We start from the raw sequence: 19,220 nt of genomic DNA, 5'->3' as shown, positions 1-19,220 counted from the left end.
ATATTATTATAAATTTATGTATTTTTTTAATCTTAAAAAATAATATATTATATATATTAAATTACGTTGTTCTCATGTTGACTTAAATCATTTTTAAAAACTACATCAATGAGTTTAATTTAAATATACAAATTTGAATAAATAAAATACGATTATTTTCTATATATAAAATGTTGGGTCTATTTTCGAGTGTAGAAATGACACCAACGTTGTCATTACTATATGTATATCATATGGGCGAATTGCTCGTGACAACATACTTTTACATGGAATTGCCAACCAAGTAGCATTTTCTATCGATATCTGTTCGAGGTAACTTAGCATGTGTGCCTTTCACCAGAAACAGATACAAGGCCCAGAATAGAGGGCAGAGTCAAGTGATTGTTCCGAGTGGCATGAAACTTTTTTAAGGTAAATTCAGTCCTAAATGTTAACTACATAAATTTTATTGGTGAAACTGTGCATGGTGATGGGTTAAACGAGAAGAAAAACTTGATATTGGACAACGCTCAAATAGATGCACATAATTAATTCAATTCAGTGAAAGTAACCGTACAACTCCAAGAAGCAAATGCACAAGTTCCAGCGGTTCGAGGCATCCATGGTTGGACCAGTGAGTAGAACCCTGAAGAATCTAAATGGAAGCAGAGCATTTGGTCCATTTGCAGGCCACGATGCAAACTGACCGGGCTTGCACATAGTTTGGTCATTCTCGTGCACCCTCAAATCTGTCCAAGCCCTTCCATCCATAGAACCCTGGAAAGTCAAGATAGTTAATCTCAATCGTTTATTTTCACTCATCCAACAATCTTAAAAATGTGTAACACTAAAAAAATTTATACGATGCGAACGGATCCTGCCTCTATATATATATATATTCATTACCTGAAATTTCCAATTCCTTATGTAGGCCCTGGAGCCGTCCTGTCTCAATGTGTAGTAGTTGCACATAAGCTGCATTGATCACATTTGTCATTTGTTATCTAAGAAATTGGCAACAGTTATACTCAAAAGTAGAGCCGAGGACAATCAAATAAATCCTGGTACATTCTATCCCTGGAAGAGATTGAAAGACACCTGGAACTTGCATACTCAAAAACTTAATACAACTAAACGAATGCTCTTACAGTACGAGAGATACGAGAACAGAGTAGGAACCTGATGATCTTGGCCAATGTCAACCATCCACCATGCACAGATATTTTCGTCTTCCATACGAGGCCCAGCAAAACATGTTCCCTGAAGCAAGACATCATTTGGTTAAGCAAAATAATGCATGCATTGTGCTTTATACTTGTGGTGGAGACCTTTGAGAAGGTTTGATTCATCATACCTGGTAAGTTCTTGATACCAAAAATTTGGGGTCAGTGTGTCTTGAAGCAGGGCTACTAGGTGTAATAATAATTCTCTGAAGCAAGAAGTTAAAGATAGGTTAAGGAACAGTAACTGTGTTATGAATGCAAAACCAGACAGGATTGATAGAGTATTTCACCTTGGACAGAACAGGGTTAACCCATGGATGTTCCCCATATGATGTCCCTGAGAAGTAGAGAACTCCATTGCTATCCCCATCGCATATATACTGGAGCTCCTTATAACTGGAACGCCTATGTTGAAACCTTACACTTCACAAGATAGAAATTCGCATTAGTCAAGCTCAAGAATACTGCCCCTATGCCATGCTGTACAGGCCCTTTGGAAATCAATTTAAAAAGGAATGCAGATATATCTAAAAGTCCTGCATAAAATGTCTAGCTTAATAAACAAGATTCAAATTAGCTCTTTCAGAAAGAACAAAACATGACTAACGAACTGCCCTGATGGCCAGACTAAAGAGGGTTACAGCAAGCAACCTAGCAAACCCTAAAAAAGAGAGGAGATTATAGTGGACTTAGTTTTACTTCACTGTTTATGTGTTGAATTTTTAATCTTAATTTTCATTTTCTCAGCAAAAAAAATGACATTTTTTCAGCAAAAAAATGACATTTTTATTCAGAATGTAAGCCTGTACAAGTATGAGCGAGATATCAAGATGCATAAGCACAAAGGAAGACTTACTTCTTGTCATTTGCATGTGTTGATGCTCCGCATTCTATATAATTAATGGCTTCCCTAACCTAGTTTGTTTAAGACATTAGCAAGGGAGGAAACAAAATATAGAATTAAAGCATGTCCAAAATGCATATCCGAAGAGGAACATTGAACTTACAAGGTCACCAAAAGCAGGAATCTGCCTGCTTAGACTGGTATCTTCTAACTGCAACATCAATGAATAAAGTAGCAGTCGAGAACTGACCCATAGTCACATCTTATAACTCCTTGACAGATAAGGTTAGATCCGGGGTTTTATTACCTTCTTAAGCAGGGAGTATGACATTAAAGGAAACCGCACTGATGGAAGCAAGTCATTAATCAGTTGGAGCCTATCCTCGAACACACTTTCTAAATTTGAATTTGTAATAAGCTCATTCACCACTTCCCACCCACACAATCTCTCTGATTTCATGTACCACATCAAAATTGCATCGAGAACTCTTTCTTCAGATGTTACCGTTTGATCTGGATGCTGCAAGAAATCCATAAATTTATAATAATAAATAAGGAAACCTATCTTTGGTACACTTCATATGTGACTCTATATCTAGATTATAACTTGCATAAACCAACCCAAAGATGGTTCTAATTTAAAAAGTCCCAATTCTAGCAATGTAATAATCAAAAACCACTACACAGCTATATATATAACTGAGTACTGACTAGCCACATAAAATATAGCAGCATAAAGTCATTACTACACTGCTTCTCGGCCTTCGTGTTCGAAATTAGATTCTATGCACAGAAGAATAGAGCTCATTGGCCTTGTCATAAGAAAGCTAAGATAACATTTGAGTTTTGGCATGCAAAGACCCACCTGACAAATATTCCTAAATGCTGTCTCATCTAAAGAGATGAAATCAAGGCTTGCAGTAGTGCAGTAGTCAAAGTGCATGGCAAACTTCCTTTCACAAGTTTCCTTGATAAGTTTACACGAAGGGATTGAAGAAACCGCTTGGAGTATTGGACAGACAGAGTCCTGAAACAAAGTTCAAGGGTTAGCTTCCCAAGCAACATCCTATTGTGAACATCTGCAGCACAACTAATTATATAAGCCCTATTGTCTGCTTCCTCTTCCATTAAACTTGTGCAAAATAGAAAAACTTGTTGTATGACCACTTCCACTAGAATTCCATCCCTGCATGTATATGTACATGAAAGATATCAATATTTTTATAATACATTATTATAAAACGGGTCTCTTCTTTTGTTTTCAGAACTCCAAAACCGCAACTCACTTCTCTGCTCTTTTAATTCTATTCATTCAGAAAAACATGATAAGACATTGGCAACAAGACATATCTGCATGGATCTGACAAAATGACCAAATCAAATTATTTCAAAAGCTCTAGATTAGTAAACTACCTCTGAGAGGCATTCTAAAAGCATTTTGCAGCATTCCTGATGAAGAAGAGTGATTCCAAATTTGTCAGATAATAGGAGGAGCTGCAGTAACAAGGTACCGAAGTCCTCGTTATCCTCGATCCTGAGTTTCCCGCAGTACATGAATTCAAGCATAGCCTTCAATGCTCCTGGAGTTACATCCCTCAAACAAATCTCAGCTGAGTTGCTCTCACACATTCCATTAGTGAACATCTGCAGGCAATAAATGTTATTAGTAAAAATACTGTTGACAAAACCAAACTGAGAACCACAAGAAATAGCAAAATTGAATAGGAGACAAGAAAAAGTGGATAAAGCAAGACAAAAACAAATTTTTATCCCAAAACTTCCAACCTTAAATATTATATCTTGGCAAGCTATAAGAAACATATCCGAACACAACTTCAGAAAAGTTCCATGGTATATGCTACTATTCTGTTTTTAAAATTATAATGTATTTCATTTAATAGACTTAAATTTCGTTGGCAAGATATCGTAACTGCATAAGACCTTGCAGCATTAATCCATAGAAGGCATGAGATCCCTACCTTCGCGAATGGGACACTATATAAGCCGAGAATGACTTTATGAGCCCGAGCAATGAGACCTTGATCCTCAATGTAAATACTAATATCACTGTACTCGCCCGTTGAAAGAAATTGCTGGAGTCTCTGAATGTTTATTGGGAGCCCACAGCAGAAATTTCCTCCAGAATGGATATGAGAACTTGCATATGATAACTCTACAGTCTCACCTGAGTCCAACATTTTGCTCGCTTTAACCCGCTCCATTGCTTCCTCGCATTGCTTCACCAGTGGCATCACTTCGAACTGTGAGCTCAAAGCCCACAATGAACCAAGTTGTGACTCTGAAATCTTTGTCAAACAGAAGCAAGACATGACAAAAACTAAGACGAGAGAAACAGGATTTCTGAAGTGATAGAAAATGACAAAAACATAGATCATGAGGCTGCAAGGGAAACAATGGTAAATACCTGTGTTTGGCCTGCATATACATATTGAAGAAGCGCATGAAGAATTGGATATGCTACCTGCTGTAGCTGAACCACATCACCATGCGATGAACTCAGAGAAAATTTCCCTGATGCTTGCAATATAATCTTATGAGCAGGGACAGGCCTTCCCTCCTCACCAACAACGAACAACATATCAGATAATTCCCAACTCTCAAGAAAATTTTGAAGTCCCCACTTATCATGGCCCATTTGTTGATCTTCAAACTCATCATCGTTTCCATTGTATTCGCCATTAACTTGCTTCCACAGCAACATATGATTTTGCGTCAAGGGCAATACGTTCACATTTCTATACCCGACATGTCTATCCCAGCTACTTAGTCCCACATACCGAACACTACAATTGGGATTTGTATCTAGCCACTCGAACACAAGATTCTGAAAAGGGTATCTTCCTTTTCCTATACTAATCAATCCATCATAGATGCTGATCCAATAACTCTGAAATGCTGAAGAACAACATAGACCAATCCCTACAACATCAACCACAGTTTTCCCATCAACCTCAATCTTCAATCTACTGTTCCTATGACTACCAATGATCACAGTATAATGAGGACAGTTATCCCTCTTGTAATGGTAGTGTTGACTTCCAACATTCTCCCTAAACACCACAGTAACATCATTGTGTGCGAAAGCATCGAATGCTACACATCCTCTGCCAGCTTCCCGGAATTTCAAATCCTTTATCCAAGCACACTCGAAGGGAGCGACCGTGAGGAACTTTTTCTCTTTCTTTTCCATCATTCTTTTTCCGAAAAAACCAATACTTTCCACTTACTTGGAACTTCCACCAGAAAAATCAGCCTTATTCATAGGACCTGAGATAGCGAGGGGGATATCACACACCGCCTTCTTTTTCTGATGAAAAAAAGGAATGAAGTTTAGATTAAAGGAAGAAAATAACTATCTTACTGGTAACTAATCAATCTAAAAAAACACGTTAGAATGCAAATCAAGACTAAAATCCTCTAAAAATAGTTCCTTATAGGTGATAAACTTTGGGGTTAAAACTAAAGCAGAAGCATGGTCGCTATCAGAGAGGAGACGGCAGACCGCTGGAATCTTGCAACTTGTCAAAATCCAGACACGCCAGCAGCTTGAAGCTCGTTATCAATCCTACGCCACATTCTTATCCAACTGTGACACCAATACGCAGAAAATATCTCCGAATATAACCTTAAGTAAGCCCAACAAAGGCAACATAACAGACAAATACAAAGCATGAGATGGGCACCCATCACTTTCGACAAGATTAATGATATCTACGTAAGCTTATATGTTTACCTGGGAAATTTCATGGAGGGAATTCTTTTTGGCTTCTGGTTTTCGATTTAATTGGCAGAATGATCACAGTACCATAAATGAAAGGAGATACTTTAGATCAAGGAAAATGAAAAGTCTTTACATTGAGATTGATCCTGAGAGAGAGGGGGGGAATCTTAATCTGGCAAGTTGATCATTTGAGAATAAAATATTGTTTTTTAATAGAAGTTAAAAAAGATCTGGGGAAGGAATTGAATTTATGGCTAAAATTTAGTGATATTTAGATGGATGGTGATTCGTGGCAAATGGTGCGCGGCAGCTAAAAGAGCCAACCAGATTTTTTCTGCCCTTCTGTCATTGTCTGATGATGGGTTATCCAGTCAGATCACATTGGGATCGTTGCTTTGCTTTTAGTTTTTACTTGGTTTGTTGTTTTAAAGAATTCGTGACAAAAAAAAGAAGCAAGCCCACCAATTATTCAAGAACAAGAAGATAAAGTCTAAATATAGGGCCCAAAACAATTCATGTGATTATTAGATTTTACCGCCATGGGCGATGGCTTGGTGGTCGGGCTGCTTGGGTTTCCAACTTTCCATTGCAGTATATCAATAGAATACATTCTTCTATACGAACCAAAACTCAATGCTGGTGTTTTGCTTGACACGACGGTTCACCCACTGCGTTCACGTCATAAGTTCCAGTCACAAGATTGAATTGAATTTTTTTTAAGAATAGATTGCGTTAAATCAGGTTTATGATTAAAAAACTAAAAAATATCCTATCAAAATAATAATATAGTTACTCTTTAAATATTTAAAGATAAATGTAATAATACTCAACTTTTTATATTTTTAATTAAATCTTTATTTTACTTAATAAAAATAAAATTATATATATTTTACTTTAAAAATCAAACCTTCATATAGAATTTACTAACTTAATTAGATTAATAACTATAAAAAATAAAAAAATTAAATTAAATTTAAATAGATTCAAACTTAATCTGATTCTACCCATATTTAATCTTACTCATAATAAGCACCAAAATGGATACAATCTTTCACGTGAAATTCTATAGTACGATATTCTTAATATATAATTAAGGAAATATGCTATCGATTTTATTATTTTTTTAACAAAATCGATAAAAATTACCAAAAATATTATTATTTCTACTCAAAATATTATTGAGTACTTTACCGAATTTGATAATATATCCGATAAAATGCTACCTATAATATTATTTTTTACCGAATATATTATCAAACCCGATAAAACTTCCAATAATACTAAAATCAATAAAAATAATAATTTTTTCAATGATATTTTACCAATTATATAAAAATAATAATAACAAAATCAAAAACATTGCCGCTTATCTTCCACTATTAATTCAGGTATAAATAGAGGGCACACGTCTCAAGGACTTAATTTCATACGTGTCATTACATCGGTGGTACACGTCGCCCCTTACATAAATGGGATTACGTTTTGGATCTCTAATCTTGGTCAAAAATCCAAACCAAATGCTTGGATAAGCATCAAGGAACCGAGACAAAGCTGTCAAGTTATACATGTATATTTTATTATTATATTATTTTCACACACTTCTTTGTCATAAAAGAAATCATGATGTCAGCTCTGGACCCAATCTTCTCCAACTCAAAGCTTCACCAGGTCGGGAAAACACTTGAGCTATGCAGGCAAATTAAAACTCATCCGAGTTGTTCTCTTCAATATAGCAAATTATTGGTGCAGGCAGTTAATTCTGTCTCAAGCCATGATTAAAAGGATTGAACAACTTTATTCTAATTTTTTTTTAAATATATAAATAAGATCGTCACAGAAATCAAAGTTAGTTGACATAAAAATTGTCAATCGAAATCTGAAGGAGGACTAGGACTAAAAGATACTAGAACATGGAACAAAACATGTATGATTCAACTTATCCGGAACATCCTTGATGGAGATGGATCAGTGTGGGTAGCTTGGATTAAAAACAATGTTATTAAGGATAAAGACTTTTTGTTGATGGAAGATGTGAAAAATTATAGCTGGTGTATCCGAAGTATAATGAAACAAATGTTAGTTGCCATCTCAATTTTATCTACAAGAGCAACTACAACAAAAGATGTCTGGAAAGAACTCCGGGTGAAAGGAGAAAAAGTCACATAACACAAATTGATAAGGTTTCCTCTTCACATTCTCAACCACAACATGATTACATGGATGACACTTCTTAATAGGCTCTCAACTAAGGAGAGGCTTCTTAGAATGAGAATAATTACTGATGGCACATGTATAATATGCAATGAAGTTAAGGAGACTATAGATCATCTGTTCAGTGAATGCTCCTTGGGAGTTTCTCTATGGAAGGTCATCCTGAACCTATTCGACCTAAGCACTCCAACTTTACCATGGGCGAACATGTTAAACTAGGCCAATGATTATTGGAAAGGAAAATCACTCCTCGTTACTATTTTGAAATTTGTTTGGTGCGCTTTAATCTATACCATATGAGAAAAAGAAAAATAAATAATAATTTGTCATATTTAAAAATTTGACAAAAATTTAATAAGAGACGGATTTAATTAAAGATGAATAATATATTAAGTATATATAATAATATAATTTATAAAATTTAAAAAATTATTATCTATATTAAAATAATTAGTAATTAGTGACAAGTATGAGTTTTAGAGTGGATCCGTGTCCTTAAAATTTAAATTTTTTATATTAATTATATATTTTATTAATGTCTTAAATTTTCTTTGTACTCATTACATATTATTTTATTATTAATAATAAATATATATTAATGTTAAAAGATATTTAAGAATATGTCATTGCTAACAATATAAATTAATTAAATTATATAAATAATAGTTATATTCTAGAGGTCCTAAATTACTGGAAATTATAAAAATTATTTGAACTTTTATTATTAAATAATTAAAAATATTTAAAATAAATATTATATTATAATTATTATAAATTAATAAAAAAATAAATCAACAAAATAACTTCTTACATTTAATATTTTTTAATAGTAAAATATATAATAAAATAATATTTGATAATAGGAAGATTATTTGTGTAATATACGAATTTAAATATTATGAATCAACCTACATCCTAATCTTCTCTACCCGCTATCATCCCTATCCAGTTGCGTTGACATTATTATAAAAGACACTATAAAACTTTAATCACCGATCGAACTTCTACTTCTCCGTTTAAACCACCACACCGTCCTTCACTTCAGTTCCAAGCTTCTATCCCTAAATCTCCTTTACCCGCTCTACCTTTGCTTATGGATCCATACAAGGTACTCTCTCTCTTATGTATGAATCTATGATTTTAATTTTTAATCGTTCGCAAGATTTAATTTCTCTCTATTTATATATGAAGTATCGACTTCTTTTAATCATGTCGAATATGATGTGCTCCGAATTTGATCTTTGTTGCTTTCTTTGAATCAAACTGTTGCTTGCTTACTAATGGATTCTTCAAGATTTGTTTCTGAGCTGGAGTTATTAGAATTAGACGAGGGATCATGAATTTTATTTTACTTTCAAGAACAAAGTGCTAACCGTTTTAAATAACCTTCTTTGAGATAACAATCTTTTGTCATTTGATGAATCAAGTAAACTTTTTTTTTTGCCCATTTCAGTATCTTTCCTTTTTTTTCTCTGCAATAATTGTCTTTAGTGAGTAATCATTATTTTATTGTTGTTCTGAATTGGATGATGCAGCACCGTCCTTCAAGTGCTTTCAATTCCCCATTCTGGACAACCAATTCTGGTGCTCCAGTTTGGAACAACAACTCATCATTCACGGTTGGACCCAGAGGTATTTTTCCCTTTGTTTATTACTATGAGAAGATTAATGATCTAGACCGTTAGACTCTTAGTAATAATTTTTTAGCTGAGAAATCTTCAATAATCAGCATCAGCATCCCCACTCTTTTGGTGTGCTTATGTTATTCCTATTTGATCATATGGTCATTATCACTGATATAGTACTTTCATTGAGGTTTTCAGTTAAGATTGTTGTCAATCAATTAGAAAACACGAAGACTATGTTGAAACACTTTGTAGGGATAAAGTTTTATCGAGTACACGGTGTTAACTATATGGACCCTACACTTCTTCTTTGACAGGTCCAATCCTCCTCGAGGACTATCATCTGGTGGAAAAGCTAGCCAACTTTGACAGAGAGCGGATTCCAGAACGTGTTGTCCATGCTAGGGGAGCCAGTGCAAAGGGTTTCTTTGAGGTCACCCATGACATTTCTCACCTTACATGCGCAGATTTTCTGCGATCCCCTGGAGTTCAGACCCCTGTAATTGTACGTTTCTCAACTGTCATCCATGAGCGTGGAAGTCCTGAAACCCTGAGGGATCCTCGTGGTTTTGCGGTGAAGTTTTACACCCGAGAGGTAAGAGTTCACCTGCCACCTCCTTTCTGTTACTAATCTGGTTAGCAATCTAAAGGACACGTTTGGCGTATTGTGTTTTCTAGAGGAAAAGAATTTTAGAGCGCTTGTAACTTGGTTAAATTAGATAAGACATTCTTTGAAGATTTTCTAATATATTTCATTTTATAATTATCTTCATTGCTTTAAGGCTTAGTTTGTGAATACAGTCCCGAGTTTATTATGCATTACTTCGTTGAAATATGATTTGTTTTACAACTTGCTGGTCTGTTTTTATATGATCACAGGGTAATTTTGATCTTGTTGGAAACAACTTCCCAGTGTTTTTTATTCGTGATGGAATGAAATTTCCTGATATGGTCCATGCACTTAAGCCCAACCCCAAGTCTCACATCCAGGAGAATTGGAGGATCCTTGATTTCTTCTCACATCATCCAGAGAGCTTGCACATGTTCACTTTCCTCTTTGATGACTTGGGTGTTCCACAAGATTACAGACATATGGAAGGTTCTGGTGTAAACACCTATACTCTGATCAGCAAGGCTGGGAAAGCACACTATGTGAAATTCCACTGGAAGCCCACTTGTGGGGTTAAATGCTTGCTAGAAGAAGAGGCAGTCAAGGTTGGAGGATCTAATCACAGCCATGCCACTCAGGATCTCTATGACTCCATTGCAGCCGGCAACTATCCTGAGTGGAAGCTTTTCATCCAGACAATAGATCCCGATCATGAAGATAAATTTGACTTTGACCCCCTTGATGTTACCAAGACCTGGCCTGAGGACATATTGCCCTTACAGCCTGTTGGTCGCTTGGTTTTGAATAAGAACATTGACAACTTCTTTGCTGAAAATGAACAGCTTGCATTTTGCCCTGCTATTGTGGTTCCTGGAATCTACTATTCAGATGATAAGTTGCTCCAGACTCGTATCTTCTCCTACTCTGATACCCAGAGGCATAGGCTTGGACCAAACTATCTGCAACTCCCAGCTAATGCCCCCAAGTGTGTTCATCACAACAATCACCATGATGGTTTTATGAATTTTATGCACAGGGATGAAGAGGTAATTTACTTTTTATTATTATTATTATTAATATCTCTTAGCATATAATGGATTCCTGAATGTGCAAATGAGTTGAATTTACATATATATGTGTGTTTGGGGGGGGTTTATTTACTAGATCAACATAGTTTTTAACTTGCATTCTCTGTCTTTTTTTTTTATAGGAATTGAAGGCCTCATTAAAAAAACCCTTCATGATTAAGGGACTCATATTGAATTCCTTAATCAGAGGAAGGAGGAAAAGAGTGTCTTATACTTTATTAAAAAAATACATAAGATTTACAACAACAAGATAAAACCCTTACAAACATCCTAATAACCCAAAATAAAATACCCGAAAAACAAAGTAAAATTAACCAATACCAGACTTAGCCAACCCATCAGCCTCTATATTGGCTGTCCTAGGCACCCATCTAATAACTCCCTCCACTTCTTTAAGTTTAACTGCTATATCCCTGACAATGGAGGCATAGAAAACAGGACAAGTAGTTCCATTCTTAATCCAATCTACAACCATTTTACAATCTGATTCTATAATCAATCGACCCTTAATACCTCCTCTCACTGAGTCAAAGAAAATTAATCCCTCAATAACAGCCTTTAACTCCATCAAAATAGGTGGACCCGAACCAGTAGCCGACTTAAAAGAGCCTAAAAGTAGACCTTCTTCATCTCTTAGAATACCTGCAATTCCACTGCTCTTCCAGTCAGAACTGGTAGCTGTATCCACATTCAATTTGACAAAGCCCTTAGGAGGGGGGGGACCAAGGGATGGTAGAGACAATCGATTTGTTGAGAGGGAAACATGAATCCCCAAGGGAAGGGTCACTGATAAGAGAATCCAAAGAGATGACAGAATCTGCAAACTTAGCTAAGAACCAAGATGCAAGCCTAACTCTTGATAAGAAAAAATAAGTTAGTCTGATCTAACTTCTCTCTTTCGAAGACGATATCATTCCTAACTTTCCAAACAGTCCAAATAACAACAGCCGGAATAAAGTTCCAAATAGCAGAACTGGAATTTAGTTCTTCCCAAGCTAGAAGGAAGTTCTGTGCATTCTATAAGTCATTATGACCAGTGCTCTTATCAGATGTTATTATACTGTTTTACAGGTAAATTACTTTCCTTCAAGGTATGATTCTGTCCGTCATGCTGAGAGGTTCCCCGTCCCTCCTGCTCTTTGCACTGGAAGACGTGAGAAGGTCAGTTCATCTTCCTGTCTTATTCTGACTGATTTTTCAAAGTGGTGTTTGTGATTTCATCTAAATTTAGTACTGCAGTTCATTTTTTTTATTCAATTGCATGAGCTTATATTTACGATTTTCTGCAATCCAATTCCCCGCAACCATTGGCTTGAATTTAACTGTTAAATTTTGATATTAAACCTGTACAGAAAGCTGCATTAATAGTAATTATTAATTTCCTATTGTCCAATAAGCAATAATAACATAGCCTGTTTGTCTGGTTTCTAGGCATAGGGAAGAGGGTAGGGGAATAAATGTACTTCTATTTAACTTTCAAGCTTTGCGTTCTCTCTTTTAACTTTTAGTATGCAACTTTCAATATTATCTACAAATTGCTATAACTTTTGTTCGTGGAAGCAATGAATTTGCCAAGTATTTTTGTCACAGTGCATTATTGAGAAGGAGAACAACTTCAAACAGCCTGGGGAGAGATTCCGATCATGGGCACCAGACAGGTTATAATTGGGCTTCTCTCGACTATTCAAAATGTAAATAAATGGAATAAATAAAAATGGCTCAAATGTTTTTCCCCTGCTGTCTTGCTGCAAACAGGCAAGAGAGATTCATCTGCCGCTGGGTCGATGCCTTGTCTGATCCTCGTGTCACTCATGAAATCCGCAGTATATGGATCTCATACTGGTCTCAGGTTGAACACTCTTTCCTGTCAGTAATTGTCAAATTATATATCCATGTGAACTTTATAGGCCTATTCTTTGGACTTTAGCTTACTGATGGTGTTAACTGTGACGGGCGTATGATACAGGCTGATAAATCCTTGGGTGAGAAGCTAGCATCTCGTTTAAATGTTAAACCGAGCATGTGAAAGGACTCGATATGTACACTTGTGAGTTGCCAGGGTGAATAAGGACTGAATATGGGGAGGCCGTCTGGTTGTTTGGAAGCATAAACTTATTGTTGTTCCTTTTTCTTGCATCATATCGTGTGTGTTTAAGTTGATAAATGCCGTTAGCATAACTAGCATATAATTTCGGAGTTATCGGAGCTTGGGTGATGTCTGCTTTGCCTCCATGTCTAGTAAGTTCAACCTTCCTGCTAACTAGCTAGTAATAGTCTACCTCAGTCGCGTGTTAATGCCAAGTGAAAATATGTTCAGAAAAAAAAGATTATGCCAAGTTAAAGCTTACTTCAAATATTATTCTTCAACCATTTAACCACGATTTGATCTCGTAATTAAGCAATTGGGAAGTTTTTGGTTAGCTAGTTTTGATCCCACGTCTAACCATTACAACACCCTTTTTGTTTCATGGATGATAGATTATATACTGTAGTTTTTCACTCAATTACATTTTTTGTTTTCTTACTGGGTGCTTCAAGGTAAGGGTATTCGGAGAAAAAAAGAATCAAGGGTAAGGGTAATCTCTCAAGCTTTGAGATCGAAATAAAAATCACAGCAACATCAATACATTTTGCACATTAAGTATTTCTTCGACCTTCCTCTTGTATATAAAATTTATGTTTGATCGATGAGGGTTGCATTACCACAGGTGTCGTTCATTTTATATTAATATTATTACTCAAATCCAGAAAGAAAACTGTTTTCAGCAGAAAAAATGATGGAAAAGGAAATTGGTACATAGTTATTGCAAGTGGCAATGATTGAAGTTTGTCAAAGTTTTAGCTTTGTGCAAACTGACATCAGTGGTCAGCTTCAGCTTCAGCTTCAGCGTGGACACCACACGCCCCCCCCCCCCACTTGCATTTGCAAATAGCCTCTCTACGCAATTCTAAGGAAAGGACTTTCAAGATATAGTGGTGCACACTCAGGAAGCAACTTTTTTTTTCTCAAACTTGAACAATTTTGATTCAACAATGCCCTCCATTTTTAATTAATCAAAGGATAGCATCGGCGAAGCACAAGCAGGTTAGTTGTTCTTTCTCCGACGGCGGGCTTGAAAAAGTTTACTTTCCATCGACACTTTCAAGGCGCAAGGGGAGGATTTGCTTATGTGTGGCGCGGGGACTGCTGCCAGCAGTGCCAGTCAATGATTCAAAGGCCGAATCTTTTTTCTTTAAAAATATGGAACCACAAGAGTCTAAATTCTCTAGTGAGTCACAGATAATATCGATGGCCATCAGACACAACAGCTCGTTTTGGGCAGAGACAGCCTGTTTCAAGCTCTTAACCAGATCTTTCTTTGTTTCTCACGTTCTTCACCTGCAACTGCTTCATACAATTTTCAACTTCCAAGAGACAATAAATAAATATTTCAGAGAATAAACAATGTGGTATGCCCAATGGTGGTGTTGTAGTACTCGTTTGAGATTTAGGGTGTCATCAAATACTACATGGTGAGTTGCTTTCTTTTGTTCTTATTTTGCTCGGTTTAAATGGTTGAAAATGTTTTGGGTTATATTAGTCCTAAAATCCGATTAACACTTTTATTAATTACTTCTGGTGGAAACTAGAATCTTGAATCAAATGTGCTGAATCCTGAAGGAATCTGCTTAATAGACGGGAGAAGAATATGTCAAAAGTGGGTTCTTATATCTTTGCTCTTTTGTTCTCGTTTTGAATTTAGCATCATGAAATATGGTGCTCCTCAGATCGGGATTTATCCTTTGATTGGTTATTCTCTTACTTGCTGCTGATTTGCATCTTGTTTTTTCTTTGGTTTTGACTCATATTAGATGCAGAAGAGCAAAACATAAGCCTAATCTTTATATGATTTATGCATAACATTTATTTCTTTGTCCTAAGCTTTTAGTCTACCGGTTCTTATGATCTTATCCAAGTTGGTATTTCAATCCTGAAGATTTTGATTGGTCACATTTTTCACTACGAACAGATTACGTAGTGAAGACAGGAATCGATACTAGAAGTAATTCTTGTCAAGATTTATAGTTGACACAAGACCATCCTCTGAAATTGTCATGGAAGATTCCATTTTCTCACCAGGAATGTATTTGGATTACATGGATGAATTGTTGTAGATGGATGTTGGTTGGAGACAAGTCCAACTGAGGGGTCTGATTTCCTTAATCCTAACGTTTTCTTTGATCATGGATACGTGTGGCCATCTTCGGACTCTATTGCTGGTGATTTTGGTGGTAGCCTCATTCAAGGAGAGAGTGAAATATCATTGTTGCCTGGAAATTCACAGATGAATAAAACTCATTCTCAAGGAACTCATTTTAGTCACAACATAGTTGATGATGTTGAGCCAACTCGTAATCTAAATGGTGATTTTATAACCGAGGCTTTTGAGCTGAGTAGAAGATGGTGGATCGGACCAAGAACTAATCAAGGTCCTTCAACCTCTGTCATGCAGAGGTTAATTGGAGCACTTAATCATATAAAAGATGTTGCACAAGAAAAAGACGTCCTTGTACAACTATGGCTACCTGTAAATAAAGGAGGTAAATGTGTTTTGACGACAAGTGAACACCCATTTTCACTTGATCCCAACAGCCAAAGGCTTGCAAGTTATAGGAACATCTCTGTCAGATATCAGTTCTCAGCCGAGGAAGATTCTAAGGACATAGCAGGACTGCCTGGTCGTGTTTTCTTGAGTAAGATCCCTGAGTGGACTCCTGATGTCCGGTTCTTCAGAAGTGATGAATACCCTAGAGTCGATCATGCTCAACAACATGATGTCCGTGGAACCTTTGCCCTTCCTGTATTTGAACAAGATAGTAGGACTTGCTTGGGTGTTATTGAAGTTGTGATGACGACTGAGAAAATCAAGATTCGGCCAGAGCTGGAAACCGTTTGCAAAGCATTTGAGGTAAATCCAGATTAACTTTGTGTTTATAGTTGCATTTTGGAGCATTCAGTTCAAATCCTGATACTACTACTTCGTCCTGTTTTTCTTCATAAGCAGGCTGTCAATCTTAGGAGTTCTATAGCTTCCACCACTGAAAACATAAAGGTAAATTTTCTCACAGTTTTGGAATGAGCTAAATTGTTAAATTCTCAACTTGTTCTTGCATTTAAGGGTTAGTCTCACACTTTATCAGGCATGTGATCGTTCCTACCAAGCGGCTCTACCGGAGATAAAAGAAGTTTTGAGGTGTGCTTGTGAGTCCCACCGATTACCTCTGGCTCAGACTTGGGTTTCTTGTATGCAGCAAGGTAAAGAGGGTTGTCGGCATTCCATCGAGAACTACGTTCATTGCGTGTCTACCATGGATGATGCTTGCTATATTGTTGAGCCTGATATCTGGGGTTTTCATGAGGCTTGCTCCGAGCATCACTTGTTAAAAGGTCAGGGTGTAGCTGGGAGAGCATTTATGACTAACCAGCCATGCTTCTCAACTGACATAACCTCCTTTAAGAAGACTGAATATCCTCTAGCGCACCATGCAAGGATTTTTAAATTGCATGCTGCTGTTGCCATACGTTTGCGATGCATTCACACTGGTAAAGCAGACTTTGTCTTGGAGTTCTTTTTACCTGCAGACTGCAGAGATCCTGAAGGGAAAAAGGAGATGATTAATTCGTTATCCAGGGTTATACAACAAGTATGCCGTAGCCTACGAGTTGTCTCAAATAAGGAGCTAGAGGAAGAAACAGAGTTGGCAGTTAGTGAAGTTATAGCCCCTTCGGAGGGCATGCTTAGTAGAGAAGAGTTATCAGAAGAGCAGTGCACCCATCATTCAGAAAAGTATTCTAGAGAAAATCCGTCTTGGACTGCGGGTCTCACTGATGTTAAACAAAGCAGTAGTACTAGCACTAGCACCGCGACGGTACTCAGGAAAGAAAGGGCAAGGGTGGTGACAGATAAAAAATTATCTAAGGTGAAGAGGCATCAACAACATATTAGCCCAAGTGTTGGATGTGGAGAATCTACCGTTAATGAGATCAGCTTTTCGAGTGTGGCTAAGAGAAAAACAGGAGAGAAGAGGCGTAGCAAGGCAGAAAAGACAGTCACTTTGCAAGTTCTCCGCCAATATTTTGCTGGAAGTCTAAAAGAGGCATCAAAAAGTCTTGGTGGTAAGTATCAGTGGATGTTTCGGGTTTAGCGTAAGCTTGGTAGATAAACAGCCTAACCGTTTCGTGCTTAAAAGAAGTTACTGATGAAAAATGGAGACAGAAAAAAGGTTAAGGCTTAAATCTGCATGTCACCATGTTTGTTGCTATTTTCTTTCTGTTTGTTTCGTAAAGTATAGATGTTATATAGCATGGCATGATATACTGATGAGAATAAATGTAAACTGTTGGCTGTATTTCTCTACAATTTGATGTCATTTCCTGTGTTCTTTCAATATTTTTCAGTGTGCCCCACAACCTTAAAAAGGAATCTGCAGGCAACATGGAATAAAACGCTGGCCATCTCGAACTATCAAGAAAGTTGGACACAACTTGCAGAAACTCCAACACTACATTGATTCAGTACAAGGTGCCTCTGGTGCTTTTCATATTAGTGCCTTGTACCCAAACTTCCCAGAGACGGCCTCTCCAAGATCATCAGGAAAGAGTAGATTTTCGGCCTCAGACTCGGTGATGAATGGCAAGCCAAAGCAAACAACCTACAGCCCGAGGGTGGTAATTTCGTTTCCCATGCTGCTACTTCAAATTCACCTTCCGCGTCATGTAGTCAGAGTTCCGATTCAGGTCATAGTTGTTCTATCATTACGCGTCAACTTTCAAAATTAAACATGTCTGGTAATGAAGGTCTTATAATAGGAGAGAACTCTGGGGATGATGAGCTGAAAAGGATTACAAGTGAACCCGAGCTGCACGCCTCAATTCAAGGACTATGCTTTAGATATCTTAAGGAACAGCTTGTCCCCGACAGTATTCACCCCATAATTACAAAGAATACTAATCCAATTGCTCAGGATTTGGATGCTCAAAGGGTAAAGATCACCTATGGAGATGTGAAGATACGTTTCCGCATGCAAAGTAAATGGCGATTTAAAGATTTAGTGCATGAAATTGCAAGACGGTTTAATATGGATGATATAACTGGATTTGATCTCAAGTACTTGGATGATGATTCTGAGTGGATCTTATTAACATGTGATGCTGATTTGGAGGAGTGTATTGATGTAAGTGGATGGTCTGAGGGCAACACAATTCAACTCTTATTACAAGTTTCTCATCGTCATTTGGACCAGTCTTCAGGCAACACTGCTCCTTCTTGATCTGAAGCACCACCGATATGATTCGGATTCGATTCTAATAGAGAAAAACAATGTTTTCAAGAGCAGAAATCTCAATTGCTGAACGCATTGATGGAGGAAAAACTCATTTCTGACTTCCTTTGCATATAGCACTAGCAGAAGTAAAATAAAGGTAGCAAAAGAGAAACTTTCCAGGAAATACTTGTAATAGGATGGGGGGAAGTGAAGTTGATGACTATGTTTTGCATGCTCTGGATGGTTTTGCCCATGTAATATATTACATCAAGACAAGAGAAGATATCTCCAAAGGTAGCTATTAGAACAGTGAATGAACGAGTCTTTTTCTACCCTCTCACATGTACGATTTTCACAATGCATGCTATTGTTCCTGCGTTTACCAAGAACAATACAAGACAACTTTTATATGATGAATGATGACGAAAACTATGATTTTATATTTCAAGATATTACTTTCTTTGTGCACGTACATGAAAAACATTGCTGATTAAATAAGATTGATATAATGTTTATCTTAAAGACTAAACACCAGAGTGAAGCAGAGAAGGAGACCAAAATTAACACAGATCTAGAGTTAAACATGAGAACTG

General features: G+C 36.7%; 2 protein-coding genes and 1 pseudogene across 2 annotated transcripts; 2 read left to right on the top strand and 1 right to left on the bottom strand.

The window, feature by feature from the left end:
• Positions 1 to 474: 474 nt before the first annotated feature.
• On the bottom strand, positions 475 to 5,960 carry LOC120190076 (BTB/POZ domain-containing protein At2g30600). Its single transcript, XM_039193202.1, has 13 exons — positions 5,801 to 5,960; positions 4,472 to 5,374; positions 4,026 to 4,352; positions 3,460 to 3,690; positions 2,912 to 3,073; positions 2,354 to 2,566; positions 2,210 to 2,257; positions 2,059 to 2,117; positions 1,493 to 1,625; positions 1,334 to 1,408; positions 1,159 to 1,239; positions 886 to 954; positions 475 to 756 (listed from the first exon to the last, which is right to left on the bottom strand). Exons 2-13 carry the CDS (start codon positions 5,258 to 5,260, stop codon positions 538 to 540), a joined length of 2,406 nt encoding a protein of 801 aa, XP_039049133.1. The 5' UTR covers positions 5,261 to 5,374; positions 5,801 to 5,960; the 3' UTR covers positions 475 to 537.
• A 3,006-nt stretch (positions 5,961 to 8,966) lies between these two features.
• LOC120190079 (catalase isozyme 1) lies at positions 8,967 to 13,554 on the top strand. Its single transcript, XM_039193206.1, has 8 exons — positions 8,967 to 9,107; positions 9,535 to 9,631; positions 9,942 to 10,219; positions 10,504 to 11,280; positions 12,394 to 12,483; positions 12,913 to 12,980; positions 13,078 to 13,171; positions 13,289 to 13,554. The coding sequence occupies exons 1-8, from the start codon at positions 9,093 to 9,095 to the stop codon at positions 13,346 to 13,348; spliced, it is 1,479 nt and encodes a 492-aa protein (XP_039049137.1). The 5' UTR covers positions 8,967 to 9,092; the 3' UTR covers positions 13,349 to 13,554.
• A 1,515-nt stretch (positions 13,555 to 15,069) lies between these two features.
• LOC120190566 lies at positions 15,070 to 19,043 on the top strand (annotated as a pseudogene).
• The last annotated feature ends 177 nt before the right edge of the window (positions 19,044 to 19,220 follow it).

The sequence above is a fragment of the Hibiscus syriacus genome, unplaced genomic scaffold, assembly GCF_006381635.1.
Source record: "Hibiscus syriacus cultivar Baekdansim isolate YM2019G1 unplaced genomic scaffold, ASM638163v2 tig00116962_pilon, whole genome shotgun sequence".
Taxonomy (NCBI): Eukaryota; Viridiplantae; Streptophyta; class Magnoliopsida; order Malvales; family Malvaceae; genus Hibiscus; species Hibiscus syriacus.
Note: the sequence above shows the minus strand (reverse complement) of the source record. Positions and strands in the feature narration are given on the sequence as shown.